The sequence below is a fragment of the Pseudopipra pipra genome, chromosome 5, assembly GCF_036250125.1.
Source record: "Pseudopipra pipra isolate bDixPip1 chromosome 5, bDixPip1.hap1, whole genome shotgun sequence".
NCBI classification, from domain to species: Eukaryota; Metazoa; Chordata; class Aves; order Passeriformes; family Pipridae; genus Pseudopipra; species Pseudopipra pipra.
The window spans coordinates 20,651,627-20,670,333 of record NC_087553.1 but is presented as its reverse complement, the minus strand read 5'-3'; the positions used below and the strand labels follow the sequence as shown (position 1 = coordinate 20,670,333).

The window sequence follows — 18,707 nt, the reverse complement described above, 5'->3', positions numbered from 1 at the left end:
TTTTTATTAGACTTGCAGACCTGATGGAAGAACATCAAGAAGAGTTAGCAACAATAGAGTCTCTTGACTCAGGAGCTGTCTACACTTTAGCTTTGAAGACTCATATTGGAATGTCTGTGCAAACATTCAGATACTTCGCTGGATGGTGTGACAAAATTCAGGCAAGTGAATATGTAAAGGAAGTAGTCAATGGCAGTACTTCTCTACACTTCTTTTTTGTTATTGTTCTTCTGAAACCGTGCAAAAAAACAGTAAAAGGAAAAAGTAATCAAGGAATCAAAAACTAAACCATAATTAGAATTTTACCTAGAATGGGTCTCCCTGTCAATACAAAAAGGGAATCCACCTCCAGTTGGAGAATATGGATTTAGAATGTGACCCTAAAGATCTAAGAAATCAGCTAAGGTGTCACAGTACATATGCATGCTTAGTTAGCACTTGATTATTCGTGGGACAGAATATCATTGTGCTTATCATGCAGGTAAGTGCAGAGACTCATGTGCTATGCTACAGTCTGACCAAGGCTTGATGGCACAATATGTGGCTCAGGTTCAAGAACATTTCCCCAAGTATCTTTAAGATCCACAATCAAGAACTTAATTCAGCTCTTCTTTGTCCATCAGACCCTCACTTAATGTTCTTCGATACTATTGTTATCTGTGCTTTTATTTCATTCAGGAGCTGATTACAATATCCACAGTAGGCAATCATACAGTAGAAGAATCCCCACCCCTTTCCCTGGTGCAAAAATGCTTGTGGTTTTGAAGCCTACTCTGTAGCTTTCCAAAACAAACTTACATGGCAAATCTACTTGAATAAAACTTATTAAACAGTATGAAGATTTGTTCCTCCTTTGTCTTTTAGGGTGCTACCATTCCAATTAATCAGGCCAGGCCAAACCATAATCTAACATTCACCAAGAAAGAGCCATTAGGGTAAGTATCACTTTTTTCTTCATGGTGACAGCCTTGATATGCAGAAAAGCCATTGAAAAGCTGCCATCAAGTATGTAATCTTTCCCTGTTTTTTCCCTGTTTTAAGTGTCTGTGCAATTATTATCCCCTGGAATTACCCACTGATGATGCTTGCCTGGAAGAGCGCAGCATGCTTGGCTGCAGGCAACACGCTTGTACTCAAGCCAGCTCAGGTAAAAGCAAAAAGGAATATACAGATGGCCCAGGTGCCCCTGTTCAGGAAAAATAATTCAGGCAATCTAGCAGATTTCACCCATAGATTGATCCATAATATGTACCCATGGGTTGACTGTGTCATATGTTTTAAAGTGCATGTATAATAATACGAATTGCCACGATGATACAAGGTACTGATTGTCTCCAATTCTGCTCTGGTGCTACTCTGATTTTCAAGAATGAATTATTTTCCACAAGAAGCCATCACTTTTAATTTGTCAATACTGTAAGAAGGGGAATATTGTATCAAAATTAAGATGTATTGAATGTAAAAGCTATCATCATGCATTTAATTATAATAGGAGACCTAATCCAAATGTTTCTACTTAGGTCACACCTCTGACTTCCTTGAAGTTTGCAGAACTCTCAGCTAAAGCTGGATTTCCTAAGGGCGTTATAAATATTCTGCCTGGTTCAGGTAAAACTTCAACCAATCATTTTTCTGGGGAGAGAAGGTCATGCTAAAACTGGTGAACTAGGACTTTACCTATTACATAAGCACATGTATCTCCACAGATGATAGACTTGCACCTCTGTCATACAGTGATTTCACATATTTTCAGAAGAGAATAGGAAAAATTTATATGTCAGCTGGCTCTAGTTGTTGGTAAGAGCTCTCAGCCTAAGCCCTTTGCAAATTCACACAAATAGCATGAACAGTCTGGAAAAGAATATGTTACAGAGACACGTTTCACTTGATTGTAAAACTTAATTTTTCTCCTAATCTTATCATCACTTGGATTTAAATGTGACTGTGAGACTTAGAGCAAGTTGATAAGATGCATATTGATCACTATAGGTAAGTCACAGTCCATACTGTGTTACCTGATGTCACCATTTTCCTCTTTCCTCCAAGGAAGAAAAGCAACAGAGCAACTGTATGGGTCAGGCTTCGTTACAAATCAGATAATTCCACATACAGTGGAATACTGGGAAATTCTTTAGTCTAAACAGACGGGGGAATTTGAAGGCACTGATGTGATCCAAGTTAACTAATATGAAATATTTCATAGTGATATGAAAAAAGCTGTAAATATAAATAAGGATGTCTTTTTGTACTTGATTGACATATTGTTAGCTCCTTTTGCATTACAATGCTGCTGCTGGAGTAGTAAAAATTGCCTGTGTACTGTCCTGTTACACTGTTTTCCTCACCCTGATAGGTGGCTTAGTGGGACAGCACCTGTCTGAACATCCAGATGTTCGCAAAGTTGGATTCACTGGTTCAACACCAACTGGTAAACAGATCATGAAGAGGTACTTTCAGCAAAAGATTAATAAATAAACACTGCTTAATCTAGTTGTGAAGTATCTTATTAGCTATGTTGTGCATGCAGCAGTAATGAAAAAGCATAACTGCATATGGTTGTTTACTGCTATGTAGAATTCTACTAAGTCACTATTGGAAAATAGAGGTTTATACATTTTCACTAGTTATGATTCAAAGGAAATAATGAAATAAGATATTAAAAATTTAGTTTCTATGATTATTTTTGTTTCTTACAGTGCAGCTGCTAATCTGAAGAAAGTTTCTCTTGAACTTGGTGGTAAATCACCATTGATCATATTCAGCGACTGTGAACTTGACAGAGCTGTAAAAATGGTAATGTTGCTTCAAAGTAAAATATATTCAAAGCTTTTGTGATGCATCCTCACAGTACTGCAATATTCTTCTTGACTTGCCAGAAAACCTACCAGGGAGCCCTTGCATGAAAAAACGTGCAATCTCGTAGAAAACAGACTCAGATTCTTTTTCTACAGGATGTTTCTTTATGCCAGCACAATTAAACTGTCCGTGCTGCACCAAAAAGGCAGGGATCAGTACTACAAGAAATATACTTTAGAAAAGACAACAAAACAAAGAATTGAGCTCCCTGTTGGCATATAGTTCTTCATACATCATCAGCCATAATAATTCACCTTCCCAACCAGCCATAATGTTTAAAGTTCATAAATAAGACGGGCAAATGAGAAATTGAGTGGATTTAGGGAGCTTATTTCCTGCTCAAGTAATCTGATTCATCAAAATGACATTAGATGCAGTTTGATCACTGAGAAGTAAACAAAGTTCTTCCACACTGTTCTTATCCAAAGTGCTATTTCTGTGAATTCTCTAAACCAGCATAAGTAGGTGCTGCTGCCAGGAAGAAACTTATACACTTTCACCATTTTTGGAGTGTCTTTTGGCAGGACAAGAGTCTGAGTGACTACACAGTGAAGTATACATGGAAAATAATAAAAGCTGGAACTTTGCAGTCAGTGCACTGCTTGACCCCACCACTATTCTCACCTGTACAAGTGAATGGGTAATGCAGAGCCTGGCCTATTCCTGGCATTGCTAGCTTTAAATGATTGTGAGTCAATGCTTTTTTACCACACACTCAACACTAACGTGTGATTCTGGTTATACCTACCAATGCCAGGACCCTAGGCCTTTCCAACTGCCAGAAAACAACTTTTTAGGGATTTTATTTGTCCTGCTCTTACTTCCCCCACCTCCCTAAGCCCCTGGAAATTCAATGGCAGGTATCAGTTCTTGGTAAATAAAAAGGAACAAGCTACATGGGATCTGAATCCACACTCTTGAAATAGGAGATTCTCTGCAGATTAGAGTTAGGTCATGTTCACCCAATTCCATGTGACTTTTGACACAAGCAGTATTGCTCAGTGGATTAGCACAGTTTTATATTTAGTGGTCATGCTGCCAGCCCTCTTCTGTGTGATGCTGCAGCCAATGTTTCTGTGGAAGGCTGATGGAAGTGGATAGAGCACTGCTCAGGGGTTCATTCTGAGCTATGTGTCTCCACAGAAGCGCGTTTCCCAGTTATGAGGTCAGTCTGAGGGTAACAAACACTGAATGGAACCCAAGGGAACAGAATGAAAGGAAGACTGAACAAAAGGATGCATATAAATATTAATGTTTTTTCCCCGAACAGGGTATGGGAGCAGTATATTTCAACAAAGGAGAAAACTGCATTGCTGCTGGCAGGTTGTTCGTGGAAGAATCAATCCATGATGAGTTTGTTAGTAAAGTGGTAAGATATTCAAGGACTAAAGTTTAAGTAATGTTTTACTGTGACAGAAAGATCCACTAGTTTTATAGACACTTATATTTCTTATTTTCAGTTGCTTAATTTCTTGTTATTGCTTATGATAGGCAATGCTGCTTCTCAGGAACTTCTTACAGGGTTAAGAGGAAGCATTGAAGGGAGATATTTTCATCAGTAACGCACAAATAAGTGACATTTAAATAGATAGTGTACCTTTAGTGATAGTTTGTATTTAACTAGGAAAGTAAGATTAAAAATAATTACTGAACTTAGGTCAATGGGATTGAAGAAGGCTGCTGTGAAGTTTAAAAAAAAGCATATTGGAAGTATAGATAGAATAATACAAAGGTCACTACTAAAAATCCAATAGTCACCACACTGTACCATTGGAGGATTCATTTATTTTGCTCAAGAACAGGAAACCACTGTCATAACTCATTTGGCACTGGTAAAAGCTAACATTTTACATGCCTGTCTTGATAGCAGAAGAGAATATATACGTGAGCACTGCATGAAAAACTTTCAGAATTAACTAGAGATTAGAAACAAAAGACAAAGCCTCATTTTAAAAAGGGAGGAACATTACATCTTCAAAGAATCCAGTCCTTTCTTAGAGCTTATCTTCATAGCACAAAACAATGCAGCATCACAAATCTCTGGTCACTGTAACAAGTATTTGCTATGTTATGTAACTTCATTTTAATTGGGTAACTCATAGGTTGAAGAAATAAAAAAGATGAAAATTGGTGACCCACTTGACAGATCTACAGATCATGGTCCACAAAATCACAAGGCACATTTGGAAAAGCTGCTGCAATACTGTGAAACTGGAGTTAAAGAAGGAGCCACTCTTGTGTACGGAGGAAGACAAGTATGTAGACCAGGTAAAATACTTTTCAGAGGTATTTGGAACTTTTACACTTTATGCAAAAGCCATCACAATTGCCTCAGCTGCATTATGTGAAGTTGTAATATCATGGGAATAGTACCAGGTGAGCTTATGATACCACAGGGCTTTAAAGTCTCACATTATGAGAAGCTGTGCAACTGAAGTGTAAGTTATGACATTGAATCAGAGTCTAGTCTGTATGGGAATGTTTTGCTTATTTATTCCTGTTAAGGCTTTTCTTGCAACACCCTTGAACTGTCAAGAGCCATAAGTATAATCATATTCCTTTAGATCACACTAACACTAAAGCTGACTGAGGAAACTACTAGCAGAGGTATTATTATCAAAATCTTTTTTTGCTATATAAACAACATGCACACCAAGCTCAGTGGGCAGACACAAAACCAACGTTTTCTCATGGACATCTGTCCTTCATTAATAATGAAGAAAAAACATTTACATCAGAGTTTCAAAACATAATGATTGCATCCCTAAATAAAATGAAAGTAGAGACTCATAACTCTAGGAAATCTGTGTAACAAAACTAAATGGGAAATCTTAGGGAAGGGAAGGGAATTTATATAAAATCTCTGAAACTGATTTTACACACTCAGAGAAGAATACAATCACTCACCAAGACATAGGATTGCTCATGTATAATACCAGGACAGTTCTTGATTGACAATGATGAGCTAGCTTTTGGACAAGTCTTCACACCCTTCAGAAATGAACAGTCATTATGAGGCAATCCTTTGCCTCAGGCATGTATTTATCTTTTTGGAATATACAGATCCTTATGGCTACAGTGGCCTCTGCAACATGCTGTAACCTTGTCTTCCTGCTGTCAGAGTACAGGGGCTTCTCCTGAGGAGTCACCTGGCCTGTGACATGCAGACCCTCTGGCCTGGCAGGGAACAGCATGTGTTGTCACTGATCAGTACAGGCCAGTCTTTTACTCTTTTTACTACGTTTCTCTGGTGCTCACACACATGCATTTCCATTCCTACTTCATTCATATCTATTTTCTGTTTCAAGTTGTAACTTATTTATGACCTCAAAGTATGCAAAGAGATGGCCTGGACAATAGGATACCATTAAGCACTTTTACCATGCTCAAACAATGTTCTATCCTCTATTTAGGTTTCTTCATGGAACCCACTGTATTCACAGATGTTGAAGACCATATGTATATTGCCAAGGAAGAGTCCTTTGGTCCTGTGATGGTGATTTCTAAGTTTAAAAACGGGTATGTTCTCCTCTTGTCACTGTTAGAAACTTCATTTTCCTATTTCCCCCCTAAGTGAAGAAATGATAGCATATTCAGTATTTTGTTAAATCTTGTTAGACCAATATGAATACCTAGATCCTCTTCCAGCTAAATTTTGAGAAAATACATTTTTTTAGTAGGGGGTATCCTGCTCCATATCAATATAGACCTAGTGCTGTTGGCAGTGTGTGACAGGATAGAATGCAACCCTAAGTGCCAGTTCTTAAACAAGACTTAGTTTTCAGGGAAACGTTTTATTGAAGTTGATGTGGTAATTGCAACAGATAAATAACAAAATGTGTATTTTCCCCAGTGGAATTGCTGATTTTTTCTGTCACAAAAGACCACGAAGTGTTGTTGTGCATTGTGTAGCACTGGCATGTTACTGTTGCAAATGAAGATTCCTCTGTATGTTTTGTAAACTGCCCGTTTTAATATCTTTCATTTCAGATCATTAGAATTATTTTACACACAGATGAGATTGAAACCCTACATAGAAACTTCATATAAGTATTTCCACCAGGTTTCATTTTCTGCACTTTGATAATGCAGTTAAGAACGAGCCACATAGATAACCCTTCACATCCATATATTATGTACAGTGCTAAGGAACTGTATTGAATTTTTTAAAGTTTTAAACTGTTATGGATTTTTGAAGCTATATGGAGGTGACATGCAAATAGAAAATAAGTACTCTGGAAATGGCCTGAAAAGTTGTGTCTTGATAGAAGACATAGTAAAAAATGCTGACTTTCAGCATTTATTCTCCATTAACTTGTAAAGCTGGCCAAAATTTCAGCAAACTGATTCATCATCTGCTGCCAAGCTCTGTTTTACAAGTATTTTTGTATTGCTTTAATCCCCAAGTTGTACAGTAGCTGAGCAAAGTTGGTATGCATCCAGCAACATTTCCTGTGGCATTTCTCAGTGTAGATATTAACCACTGAAACGTAAGGCCAAAAGCTTCACAAGTTTGAAGCAAGGGTGTGAATTTCCATGGATCTGTCAGATTGACACACCGATCCCTCCTTAACAAGTTGTCTTTAAAAAGGCTCCTTGGAGAAGGCAGGCCATGAGAAAAGGTGCTTCAGTCACACTGAAGGTGGAAGGTGGCTAACACTTGTTTACTTTACTTAGATGCAATTAGATAATTTCTTTCTCCCACAGAGATGTCGATGGAGTATTGCGACGGGCAAACGCCACAGAATATGGCTTAGCTTCAGGAGTTTTCACAAAAGACATAAGCAAAGCTCTCTACATCAGTGAAAAGCTAGAAGCTGGAACAGTTTTTATTAACACATATAACAAAACTGATGTGGCAGCACCATTTGGTGGATTTAAGCTGTCTGGCTTTGGGAAAGATTTAGGTAAGTTGTTCTCTCCCTCTCTTGTTTCTCATCTGAGAGTCCTAATCAATGAACAAAACATTTTGCCTGTGTACAGGGTATCCAGTAAAACGTGAGCTATGGATGCACTTCCTGCAATGCCTCCAGTCACAGTAATCTAGTTTCTCTCTCTTCCTTCAATATTCACACCTCAATACCTCCCATTCAGCTCTTCCTGTATATTTACTAAATAATGCTATAGCACACAGAATATTCCCCCTTCAACTGCTCTCAGAGCAGTCAAATTGCAACTTGTCCAGAGCTGCCTACAGGCTACAAAATGCTGTCAAGTAACAAAGATACTGGCCAAAATCTTTTTTCCCCTCAGAAAGAACGCTAATTTAGGTTTCTCCTGTAAACTTTAAAGAGCATGGGAAACTTTTTTATGCCTTAAAATGTCACCAAAATTTGGCAACAGCCACAGAGAAAGATGCATTAAAAATATTTTCTTTACAAAACGAGTTTTTAAAGAAATTGAAGTCTACCCTGTCAAAGAAACTTTACAAGTCTGGACAGATCAATGCTCAGGACAAGGAAAAAAAAGGAAAACCAAATTTCACTAACACAACAGATTTTTGCCTTTGGAATATCCAAAGCCATTTCCTGAAACTGAGTGATGGTAACAGGGAAAAAAAAAGATTACTGATTTTTACACAGCTTCTCTACACCTATAAACTTTAACACAGGCAAAGCAAAGTTCATAAATTCATCTATGAGCTCTCAGTGGTCATCTAAAGACTGCTGCTGCTCCAGTCCCACCAGGGGGCTGCTTGTTAAATTCCAGCTCTTTTTTCTTTCCAGCTCTTTTTTCTTTCCACATCTGTTGGGTTTGACCTCTTCTTGTCAAAACAGTTCTGTAAATCTCAGTGGGAAGGTAAAGTAATTAGTTCCCATTGTTTTTATGGACTCAAATATTGGCTACAGCATTTTAAATTTTTTTCTTAATAATAGTTACAGCCTGACAACATTCTCTCATTTAGCTGCTATTCTAACAGGGGAATATTTTGCTTGTACAGGTGAAGAAGCTCTTCATGAATATCTCAGAACCAAGGCTGTCACTGTGGAATATTAACGTAACAGCTTCACTTGGGAAGTAAACTTTCAGCAGAGTTTGAATCTTGATGACTACATGAAGCACTCAACACCATGCCTAGGATATGCTGTCTGCAGTGCTACAACTAAGCAAACAAAACAAAACACTCATTCCATGGATAAATTTCTATAAATCGAATCCAAACTTTAGTCTCACTGACAGATAAAGGCTTTTTGAAATTACCCTGAAATTATTTAAATTATGCAGCAGCAACAGTTGGTAGCACAATTCCTGCCTCCCCCCCCAAAAAAAACCCCTAGAACATGATTCAGTTTTTTTTAATAGAACTGAAGAATGAGTTCTCACATGCCTACTTTGTATTTCTGTGACATAATACTTACATGACCATTTTAAATCATTAGTCATTAGGTTTGAACTAAAATATACTGATTATGCCATTTTTGCTATAAATCAGTTCAAGTTTTACAGTAGCAATTAAACACTCTGCTCTGGTGATTCTTCAGCAGTACAAAAACCTTTGTGCCATACATAAATCAATGCAAGAAAGTGCACTTACTATGATCTTTGTATAGTACATACAGAGTTCAACATTGGTGTTAAACTATGCATATCAAGCTAAAGTTACTGAAAATATTTTCTACCTTTTTGTTGATACAGAATGTGTGATCTGTCTGCAATTTGAAAGGTGATTACATTAACAGATTAAAATCACTTCTTGTGTTGTGCATGTGGACTGTTATCACTCTTTCATACAGCATGATTATTATTTTGTATTTCATACTTTTGGGGTTTTTTTTAATCTGTGGGAAAATCTCCTGTAAAATGACCAAGGTAAGATGTTGGCTTTAAAACTTTTTTTCCGTTGGAAGAAAACGTTCTATGGATTGAAACCTTATCTAACAAACTGTGCCTACTAAGACTACTTGCTCTTAGAATGCAACACCACCCAAAGCTTCATCTGATCTGTGTGCTGCCAGATAGCAGCAGGTAGCAGTCTGATTCTTTGATTCCCATCCTTCCCCTTTGCTAAAATATTCAGTGGTTTAATCATTTAATCCCAGTAAATCGTGTCTTCATCCTATGTTTAAGTCACATTGTGAAAGGAAGATCAGAATCCTTGTTGTTTCTTATCACAAATATTACAGAAACAGATACTAAAACTGGAGCTTTAAGTATGGGATTCAAAATAAATTTTGTAAATAACTTCAGGCTTCAATTCATGACATTAAGTTTAATATTTGAGCAAATACAATATAGAAAATTTTACTTTAATGGTGTAAAAAATACAAAGTTTCTTTAAGAAACAATGACATCCAGCATGACAGACACTTCTGAAATGCAAACCAATCTATGAAGTAAATATAACAGCCCAAATCATTGTATTTGATCCATCTCAGGTAAGTATGAATGAGACTCACTGATCCTAGTTTCACAATTGTTTCAAGCTAACCTAAGTACAGGCCAGCTGAAAATTCACCTTTTTATCCTTCTGACAGTGACAGTTGTTAACCAAATGGAGAGGATGGAAATGTAGCAGGGAAAGTGGGGGATGAAAAGTGTAACTTAAAGCAATTGTAACACCCCAGAGGCACAGTGGACCATTTGAATATGGAGGTTCTTGGCACAGCCACGAATGTTTCACATGTGAAGTTGTAACATTCCCATAAAGGTGCAGAGCTCAATGCAGGAAGAGAGTAAGTAATCCTCTGCCATGGCTGTCCTTACCCACGCTAGCCCAGCTGGAAGGGACCTCAGCCACTGCTCTGGTGTTCAGCAGTCATTGTCATGAATGCAATGTAGACATACCTCTGAGGTACTTTAAGATAATGTTTAATATGGAAGACATTGTACATAACAATATAAAAACAAAGCTTTTTTCCTAGTTAACTCTTTCTTGCCCTTGAAGTAAAAATGTCTATCATACTATAAAAAAAGCCCTTTTCAACAAAGTAACAGAACAAGAATTTTAACTTAATTCATTCAAGTGATCCTTATTCAAGCTGCTTTCTCAGTCTAATCTACTACAAAGTCCATGTCCATGTTTTTGGATGAATCAAATTGTACTTAAATCTTCAGAAACCCAGCCTCCTTCAGTCATGAGTTGATCCTGAATTCTCCACCACGTAAACTATAGCATTTCACACGAGAGATGCTACACTGGGAAACAAAATAGTTTTAAGGGCCAAGTCTTCAAAGTGAGAAGACATGAGTTGGTTTGGTTGGGTTTTTTTTAAATTAAAATAAAATGGATTTACTCATTCACTTTGCTGTCCAAAATTTCTATTTTGCCCTTTTCTCCCTTTTGCTTAGGAAACTTAATGTTGTCTATTGTCACTTCATCGCTGACAGAGTCATCTTCAGATTCCGAGTCATCTTCTGAAGTTAGCATCTCCTCATCTGTATCAGAATCACTCAGTTCAACTACAGCCACATTCTGGGGAAAAAAAAAAAAGGTCTTGGTTAACATATTATACATTTCTGTATCGCTTCTATCATTGGAGTAAAACATAAAGCAAACACATGAAACATCCTACTACCATAAGAAAACCACAACCACAACATGAAAGACTTTTGGGTTTTCCTAGGATTATGACAAATATCACAAAGAGATGCCTAAATATTTAAATTGTAATTTATCTTTTGCCCTATAGCAAATATAAGGCCTGAATCCAACCAGTGGCCAGTAAATTTTTCTGACAGCTCACACACCAAAGCCCAGGCTGCCTTATCTCTGCCTTTTACCTTGTGGGTCTGCAGGCCAGAAGGCACTTGGCTGGGTCATGCACATACCACCTTCATATTAAAATTTTCTTAACTAAGCATGTGGTTACAACACTTTAGTTAAAACCAGAAAGAAAATGTTGATGTGACTGTGAATAAATAGACAAATACCAGCAACAAAGGATCACAACAACATAACAACTTTTCTAAACTCAAGATCTATAGTCAGGTCTAAAAATACTGACAGAGCACAGCTTAAAGCCAGTTACTACTCTTACACTAAAGTCTTGTTATCCCTTACTAGGCATACAATATAATTGTCCAGTTTCTAACCCAAATTTTCCTATGAGATATTTAAAATAGAATTTTTGACTTTTGATTCAGAGTTGCTGATTCAAAAGTATGTCTTACTCTGCTCCTAAACTACTCCATGTTCAGTCATTCAATTCTGCAAGTTTGAAAACCAAGTTGTAAGTATCAACCAAATAAGCATTTTTATTATATCTATGTTTTGCATTAGCAGATCACAGACTAAAATGGTAAAGACCTCACCTTATCTATCATATTAGCTCATTCTAAGATCAGAGAGTTATTTTAATCACATCTAAATTAACTTTATAAAATTAAAAACATAGTAAGTACTTACCATTTCTATAACTTTTTCAGTTGCACTGTCTAGATTTTCAATATCAAATTGATGAGCTGGTGCTGTTAACATTTTTCTTTTGAGCTCATCATTTGCCTGGGCCATCTGTGGTAAAAAGCTCTGTACTCGGTCCAAAACTGAAAAGAAACAATTATTCAAAGAGATGCACATCAGTTTTCACATTTATACCTCAGAAACCTGAGCCGTTAAACAGATTCCATTTCAACTGTAATTTCCAGCAGTCTACAGAATTTAAGATGTTTTAACAGAAGCATTTATTAAAGTTTTCAATTTTCCAAGACATAAACAGCAAAAATATATTGGATCTATTGGTCAGCATTTGGTGCAGGAAGAAGTCACTTCAACAATTCCACTTGGATTCTTAAAACAAAATGTGACTACTTTACAGAAAACTTGCTTTCAAATTCCACGGTTTAAAACACATATTAAATGCCATCCTGAAGAACTTCCATATCAGCATTATCTCCAATGGAAATATAATTGCATCCTCTTTTCTTCCCTTTTAAAGTATAGTCTGAAGGTCTCAAAGAAGATGGAAAAATTAGCTGTAGCACAGATGCCATGCTAGACTAATGAAAATCAACATAATTAACAAAAAGAACTCTGAAATTAAGATGGTGAGAGAGAGACAGATGCTCTAGGTCGAAGTATGAAGCACTTTCTACAAAATTATCCCTCTAAGCTCAGTGGGACTTCCCAAGAATTTTAAGGTAATCAGTGTCATTAGGAGAATCACACTCATTTCCCTTCCATGGAGGAAAAGAATATGTTCAACCTGCCTCAGAGTCTTTTCAAATAAACTCTGCTGCACACATGCAGGTGAGCCAATCACTAGTTCTCTTTCTTTGAGAAGAGGTAATATTCCAGGTGAGCCTCACAAAAGTCTAACAAGTATAATGTACCTTTGAAACACTGTCATCTTTGTAGAGACTTTTATCCAAGAAAGAATTTGATCTAACATTTTTTTTTGCTATTACTTTTAAATTTCAGCTCAATCACAACACAAAAATACAATATTTTGCCAGGAGTCCATTTTAAACTAAATGCTTTTATACAATAGATATCTCATACTGAGAAATTACTTCTAAAAAGAAGTAAAAAACCCAGATCAGAAAAAAAAAAAAAGGCAACAACTGAAAAAGAATAATCTGTCCCTAAAACTTACAGCTGTAATGCCTAGCATTGCAAAATATAATTCACATCTAAGTTACATGAATAACCTGCAGGACATGGAACTGCAGTGGAGGACCTAGCACCAGTAGAAACTGAACACAAGAGTTTCTCCCTTTACCTGTGCAAGGAAAGCACTGAAGAAAAGGTTATGTCACAGATGTTACCTACTCCTTGACACTGTTCCAGCAACAAGCTCCTACTTACCACTGCTCCTTGGCATCCTGACTGTCTGTAAAGTCGTGGCCTTCTTGCTGCTACATTTTGAATTAATCAGCAAAATGTCTTCCAGCCCTGCAAACAAACAAGTATTACAGTGCTTAAGCTGACAAGTTCTCTGTAATTGTCATCTGCTAATGCTGCTCTTGAAAGAAAAAATACAGGGTGACATGGGTCGCTGGCCTGGCCCTGCAGGCCACTTCTTACAGACTCACGCTGTATTTGAAGCGTTTACCCAAGATTTATTGAGAATTACAATGCATTGAAAAACTACCTGTAATATCCCACAGCAAAGCACAGCGAGATAAGAGCTAAGGCGTGCTAGTCACACCGATTTAAATCCCCGTGTGATGAGAACAAGCCACCAACAGCGGTGCCAAGGACCTACACTAACCGTGGGCAGGAGCAGCGCCGTGAAATCCAAGCGACGCAGGGAAATTCAGCATTAATTACACACGTTGACCCCCATGACCGCCAACAGAGCGGTATCAGTAACTAAAGCGAAGCTTTCTGCCTTTTTAACATTGTTTTTTTGGTTCTCATGAAAACGTCGTTACGAATGTCGATATTATTTAAACGTGGATTTCCCCCACCCGCACACCTCCCCATGATTTACTCCGCATTACCGCAGCCGTGCCCGGGAAAGCAGCTCCTCAGTACACGAGGGACCTGGAGCACCGGCGGCCGGGTGGCCTGGTGAGCCCCCTGCCTCGGGCTGCCCACGATCGGAAGCCCCGCTTCCCGCCCTCACCTGCCCGCCGTCCCACGTCCAGCAGCTCCCGGGACGCTCCCGGTGCCCCCGCGCCGCCGGGCCCCGCCATGCGCCCGCCGCCACGGGAATGGCTGCGGCCGCTCCGCCGCGGCGCCGGCAGCGCCCCCGCAGGGCGGGAGGGGCACGGCAGCAGCGGGGAACCGCGCGGGAAGGGAAATAAATCACGTCGCAAAGAAAAACAAACAAACGAACAAACAATAACAAAACAAAAAAAACAACAACAAAACCACGAACACCCAAACAAAGGATAAAAAACCAACAAACAACTATTTTGAAATCGTTGTGAAACGATCAAGGGTTGGACTTGATGATCTCAGAGGTCTTTTCCAACCCGGCTGATTCTATGATTCTATGATTCGAACCTTCCGAAATGCAACAAGGGCCCTGCACCTGGGGAGGAATGACCCCAAGCACCAGCACAGGCTGGGAGCCGACCTCCTGGAAAGCTGCTCTGAGGAGAAGGACGTGAGAGCCCTGGCGGACAACAGGCTGTCCATGAGCCAGTAGTGTGTCCTCGTGGCGAGGAAGGCCAGTGGTGTCCTGGGGTGCATTAGGAAAAGCATTGCCAGCAGGCAGAGGGAGGTGATCCTGCCCTTCTACTCAGCCCTGCTGAGGCACATCTGGAGTGCTGTGTCCAGTTTTGGGCTTCTCAGGTCAAGAGAGACATGGAGCTCCTGGAGCGGGTCCAGTGGAGGGCTACAAAGAGGATTAAGGGACTGGAGCAACTTTTTTATGAGAAGAGACTGCAGGAACTGGGCCCATTAAGCCTTGAGAAGAGATAGCTGAGAGGGTACCCCATCATTGTATATAAATATGTAAAGGTGGGGTGCCAAGAGGATGGAGCCAGGCTCTTCTCGGTGGTGCCAAGCAATAGGACAAGAGGCAATGGGTAGAAACACAGGAAGTTCCACCTGAATGTAAGTAAGAACTTCTTTACTGTGCAATGGAACAGGTTGCCCAGGGAGGTTGTGGGGTCTCCCTCACTGGAGATATTCAAGAACCATCTAGACACAATCCTGTGCCATGTGCTCTAGGACAACCCTGCTTAAGCAGGGAGGTTGGACCAGATGACTGATTCCGTGATTTGGCATGAAAAAGTCCATCCTATCACCTAGAAGAACCATGAGCGTGTGGAACCAAGCTGCCAGCAGGTAAAGTCACTTGAATGCCTGCCAGTAACTGCTTGTCTCTGAAAACTCTCCCATTTTCGTTGTCAGAATTTGACAAATGCACCTAAAATTAAATTTCAGAGCCTGAGGGAGTTTTAATCATCTTTTGGAAAAGAAACTTACACAACCACCAAGTTCAGTTGACACTGGCTAACCTGTTATTCAGGATTTGTTCTGCAGTATCTGGCCTTTATCTGTTTATACTCTAGACGATGTGAAAACTGTAAAAAGAGAACTGAATGGCTCATAAGAAATGAGATTGGAAGTACAAGCCAAAAGTGAGAAAAAGTAGCAATCAGGTAAGTGGTGTTTATAGGCCCTCATTGCAAAGAACACAGGGGGGAAAAAAACCCCAAAAAACAAAACAACGAAAACCCAACAAACCACCCAGATCCCAGTGTCTTAACTGGGATTAACAAATCCAAAGCAGTAGGAGGCAAACCTTCTGCAAGGCCTCTGCAAGAGACGTTGGGCCTCAAGTGAGTCTGTCTGAATTTGCACACAATGCAAAATAATAGTGTGGGAACTTCAAATACTATATTTCATCCATGGGTATTATGTGATTTCAGTGGAGGGAGGGGCATAATGCTGTCAAGGAACCTGTAGTAGGGAATGATGAAATAATTGCCCAAGATCACCAGACATGCTATTAGAAAAGCCAGAAATAGCAGCCTCAGGTGTTATTCCCAAACCTGAGGTTTATACTCTAACCTGTTGGCAACAGAGGCAGATGTGATCATTATCTGATTTGCAAGGTGGCCCAACTACGTATCCACACTATGTAACACGTGAGCACACACAGGGCATGGATATATATGGTTACTACTAGGGCAGGGAAACAACCAGATCTGTAGCCCAAATTCCCAATACATTCAGGGTTGAGACAGCTGAATTAATAGCTCTGAGGTTTGGGCTGCTTCATTCATTTAATGCAGTACTGACTCAAGAGTTCAAGCTGATGCCATATATTTCACTCTTGTAGCACAGATTGTTTTGGCCCCAGTCCTGGAAATACATTTTCCTGTGCTTAAGTTTCTGCCTTGCCACACATCCCCACCACAGCTAGCGCCAGTTTATGTCAGACACTTGGTGACTTGCCCATGCTGTCTTTTGTTCTGTCTGTAGAAAGGAAAAGGGATGCTGTAGGCTTGGCTGCTGTCACCATCATTAAATCCCAGATCTCTTTTCTTCCTCTTTCTTCCCTTTCACCTCCCACTTAAGGCATGTTCACTACTTCAAGTTGTTGAGGAACAATGGAGGAGTAGTATAAATAATGATAATAAATGCATAAATTTAGCTGGCTTGACTGTTTCAATGTATTAATATAAAGTGTGTCTCAAAACAGGAGCCCAGCAAGGCCTTGGCTTTGTACTTAGCAAGGGAGTTCCTTGCAGACTTACATGTTGTGTGCAGGGTATACAGTCTAGCTGGGTAAGAAAAAGGATTCCAACCGACCCACACACTTAAAAAACTGGATTCTTGAGGAAGCTGCTTTTAGCCAACTGGCAGGAAAGAGCGACAATGTCCCGGTAGCTGACAATCTGGAAACAGCGGCTCTTGTGCTACATCGCCAAGAAAGCTGCTGCGAGTGGAAGCAAAGGCACCGCCACCGCCGGCCCCGCCCGGGGAGCGTCCCTGAGCCCCTCTCCCCAGCCCTTTGGTCCCCGCGGCTGCGGGGCGCCGGCCGGGCCCTCGCCGAGGGAGGGGACCGAGGAGGGAGCAGAAGGACTCAGCTGCCACCGAGGGGACAGGGAGGGAGCAGCGGGGAGGGAGCAGCGGAGAGGGGGCGGCGGCGGGTCCCCCAGCGCGGGGTGACACGGGCCGGGGCTCGCCCTGCGGGGCCGGGCTGTGAGCGACCGCGGGCACCGCGCCCCATCCCGTCCCCTCGGCCGCGCCCGACTCCTCCCCAGCCCCGCCGGGTCCGGTGGCGGCGGCGGCTGCTGCGCATCACGGGCCACATCATCGCGGGGGCCGCCCGCCCTCCGGCCGCTTCCGCGCTTGCTCAGTGGCGGCGGCGCTCACCTCAGCCGGAGCTGTCACCGCCGCCGGGCTGGTCCCTCCCGCCGCAGCGATGGAGCGCGGCCCCGGCGCGCCGCCGGCACCGCTCCCGCCCAGGTGAGGGGAGGGCGCGGCTCGAGGGGGCGGCGGGGCGAGCGCCAGCGAGGGCAGAGGGGCCGGGCGGGCCGGCGACCTGCCGCCCCGGGGGCGAGGGCGGCGGCGGGGGCCGCGGGCGGGAAAGTTTCCTCGCGAGTGGCGGAGCAGCCCCGCGCCCCCGGAGCTCCGCGCCGGCCCGCCGCGGTGCCGGGCTGCCCGGGGGCTGTGGGGCACTCGGGGCCGCCCGCCTCCCTCCCGCCCTCCTCCCCCGCGCGATGCCGGCCCCGGCCGGCGTTCCCCGGGTGCGGTGGGGCTCGTCCCCCTCCCCGTGCAGCGGGCCCCGAGCCGCCCGACCGCCTGCCTGCCCCCGCAGCCTCCCTCCGCGCACTCCTCTCCCCCGCACCCGCGCCCCGCAGCCGCTCGCCGGCCTGCCCGGGGTCCTGTCCTGGACCGCGGATGCTGCGGGCGTTTGGCCCCGGTACCCTGCGCTCCTCAGAGCCCGGAGCGCGTTTCATCATGTGCGCGTAATTATGCACTGCTCCAGGTAGCCCGGACAATGAGCCTTTTCTTTGGTTTCTCTGTACGTGCACAAGACCTGCCCAACATTGCCAGTGGCCCTTATTCCCTGGCACTCTGTACATCCGTATGTGCAGGCAGTTCTGCTCCCACCTTTGCACCCATAAAAATATGCCACTCTTGTCACCGCGGTTGCAGTTGCTAGAGAAGCATGGAACCTCTACCCGAACAGCACACGGACAGACTTCGACGATCATCTCTTTTTTTGTTTACAAGCGTTTAACATGTGATGGTGCATTTATTCTCTTTCCATACTTTTCTGCCAAAACATAGGAGCTTTTTGTGATTTAGTCTACTTTCTGCTCTCTCATTATTTCTCAATTAAGTTCAGGTTGTAGCTGTCTATTTCTTTATTTTCAGGGAATGTTACAGTTTCCTCTTCCCTGATCCCACTGTCCAGGATACAGTTGTGTGTCTTCTTCACTTACATTTGATCCTAGGTTATAGACCACATTGTAATAAGTGGATCATATAAAATTAAAGA

At 41.6% G+C, this 18,707-nt stretch overlaps 3 protein-coding genes across 3 annotated transcripts in view; 2 read left to right on the top strand and 1 right to left on the bottom strand.

The window, feature by feature from the left end:
* Window positions 1–9,562, top strand: part of ALDH1L2 (aldehyde dehydrogenase 1 family member L2) — a 36,243-nt gene extending 26,681 nt beyond the window's left edge. The window contains 11 exon segments of the mRNA XM_064654864.1: window positions 11–161; window positions 865–935; window positions 1,042–1,147; window positions 1,521–1,608; window positions 2,354–2,447; window positions 2,697–2,793; window positions 4,127–4,225; window positions 4,959–5,124; window positions 6,270–6,375; window positions 7,564–7,763; window positions 8,798–9,562. Of these exon segments, the coding sequence (XP_064510934.1) occupies window positions 11–161; window positions 865–935; window positions 1,042–1,147; window positions 1,521–1,608; window positions 2,354–2,447; window positions 2,697–2,793; window positions 4,127–4,225; window positions 4,959–5,124; window positions 6,270–6,375; window positions 7,564–7,763; window positions 8,798–8,853 (1,234 nt within the window). The 3' untranslated portion in view covers window positions 8,854–9,562.
* A 484-nt stretch (window positions 9,563–10,046) lies between these two features.
* On the bottom strand, window positions 10,047–14,487 carry NOPCHAP1 (NOP protein chaperone 1). The gene is made up of 4 exons (XM_064654863.1): window positions 14,364–14,487; window positions 13,601–13,687; window positions 12,203–12,339; window positions 10,047–11,269 (listed from the first exon to the last, which is right to left on the bottom strand). The coding sequence occupies exons 1-4, from the start codon at window positions 14,431–14,433 to the stop codon at window positions 11,087–11,089; spliced, it is 477 nt and encodes a 158-aa protein (XP_064510933.1). The 5' UTR covers window positions 14,434–14,487; the 3' UTR covers window positions 10,047–11,086.
* A 3,080-nt stretch (window positions 14,488–17,567) lies between these two features.
* The window catches only part of SLC41A2 (solute carrier family 41 member 2), a 48,335-nt gene continuing 47,195 nt past the window's right edge, over window positions 17,568–18,707 (top strand). The window contains exon 1 of the mRNA XM_064654858.1: window positions 17,568–17,668. The gene's annotated coding sequence lies outside the window, so the exon portion shown is untranslated. The remainder of the gene's footprint in view (window positions 17,669–18,707) is intronic.

Excerpts from the sequence above, each read along its gene's own strand:
- NOPCHAP1 (XM_064654863.1), bottom strand. The coding sequence starts at position 14,433 with ATGGCGGGGCCCGGCGGCGCGGGGGCACCGGGAGCGTCCCGGGAGCTG. Across the intron at positions 13,688-14,363 it reads GGACGTGGGACGGCGGGCAG|GGCTGGAAGACATTTTGCTG; the intron begins GTGAGGGCGGGA and ends GTTTGTTTGCAG. Across the intron at positions 12,340-13,600 it reads CAGGATGCCAAGGAGCAGTG|TTTTGGACCGAGTACAGAGC; the intron begins GTAAGTAGGAGC and ends GTTTCTTTTCAG.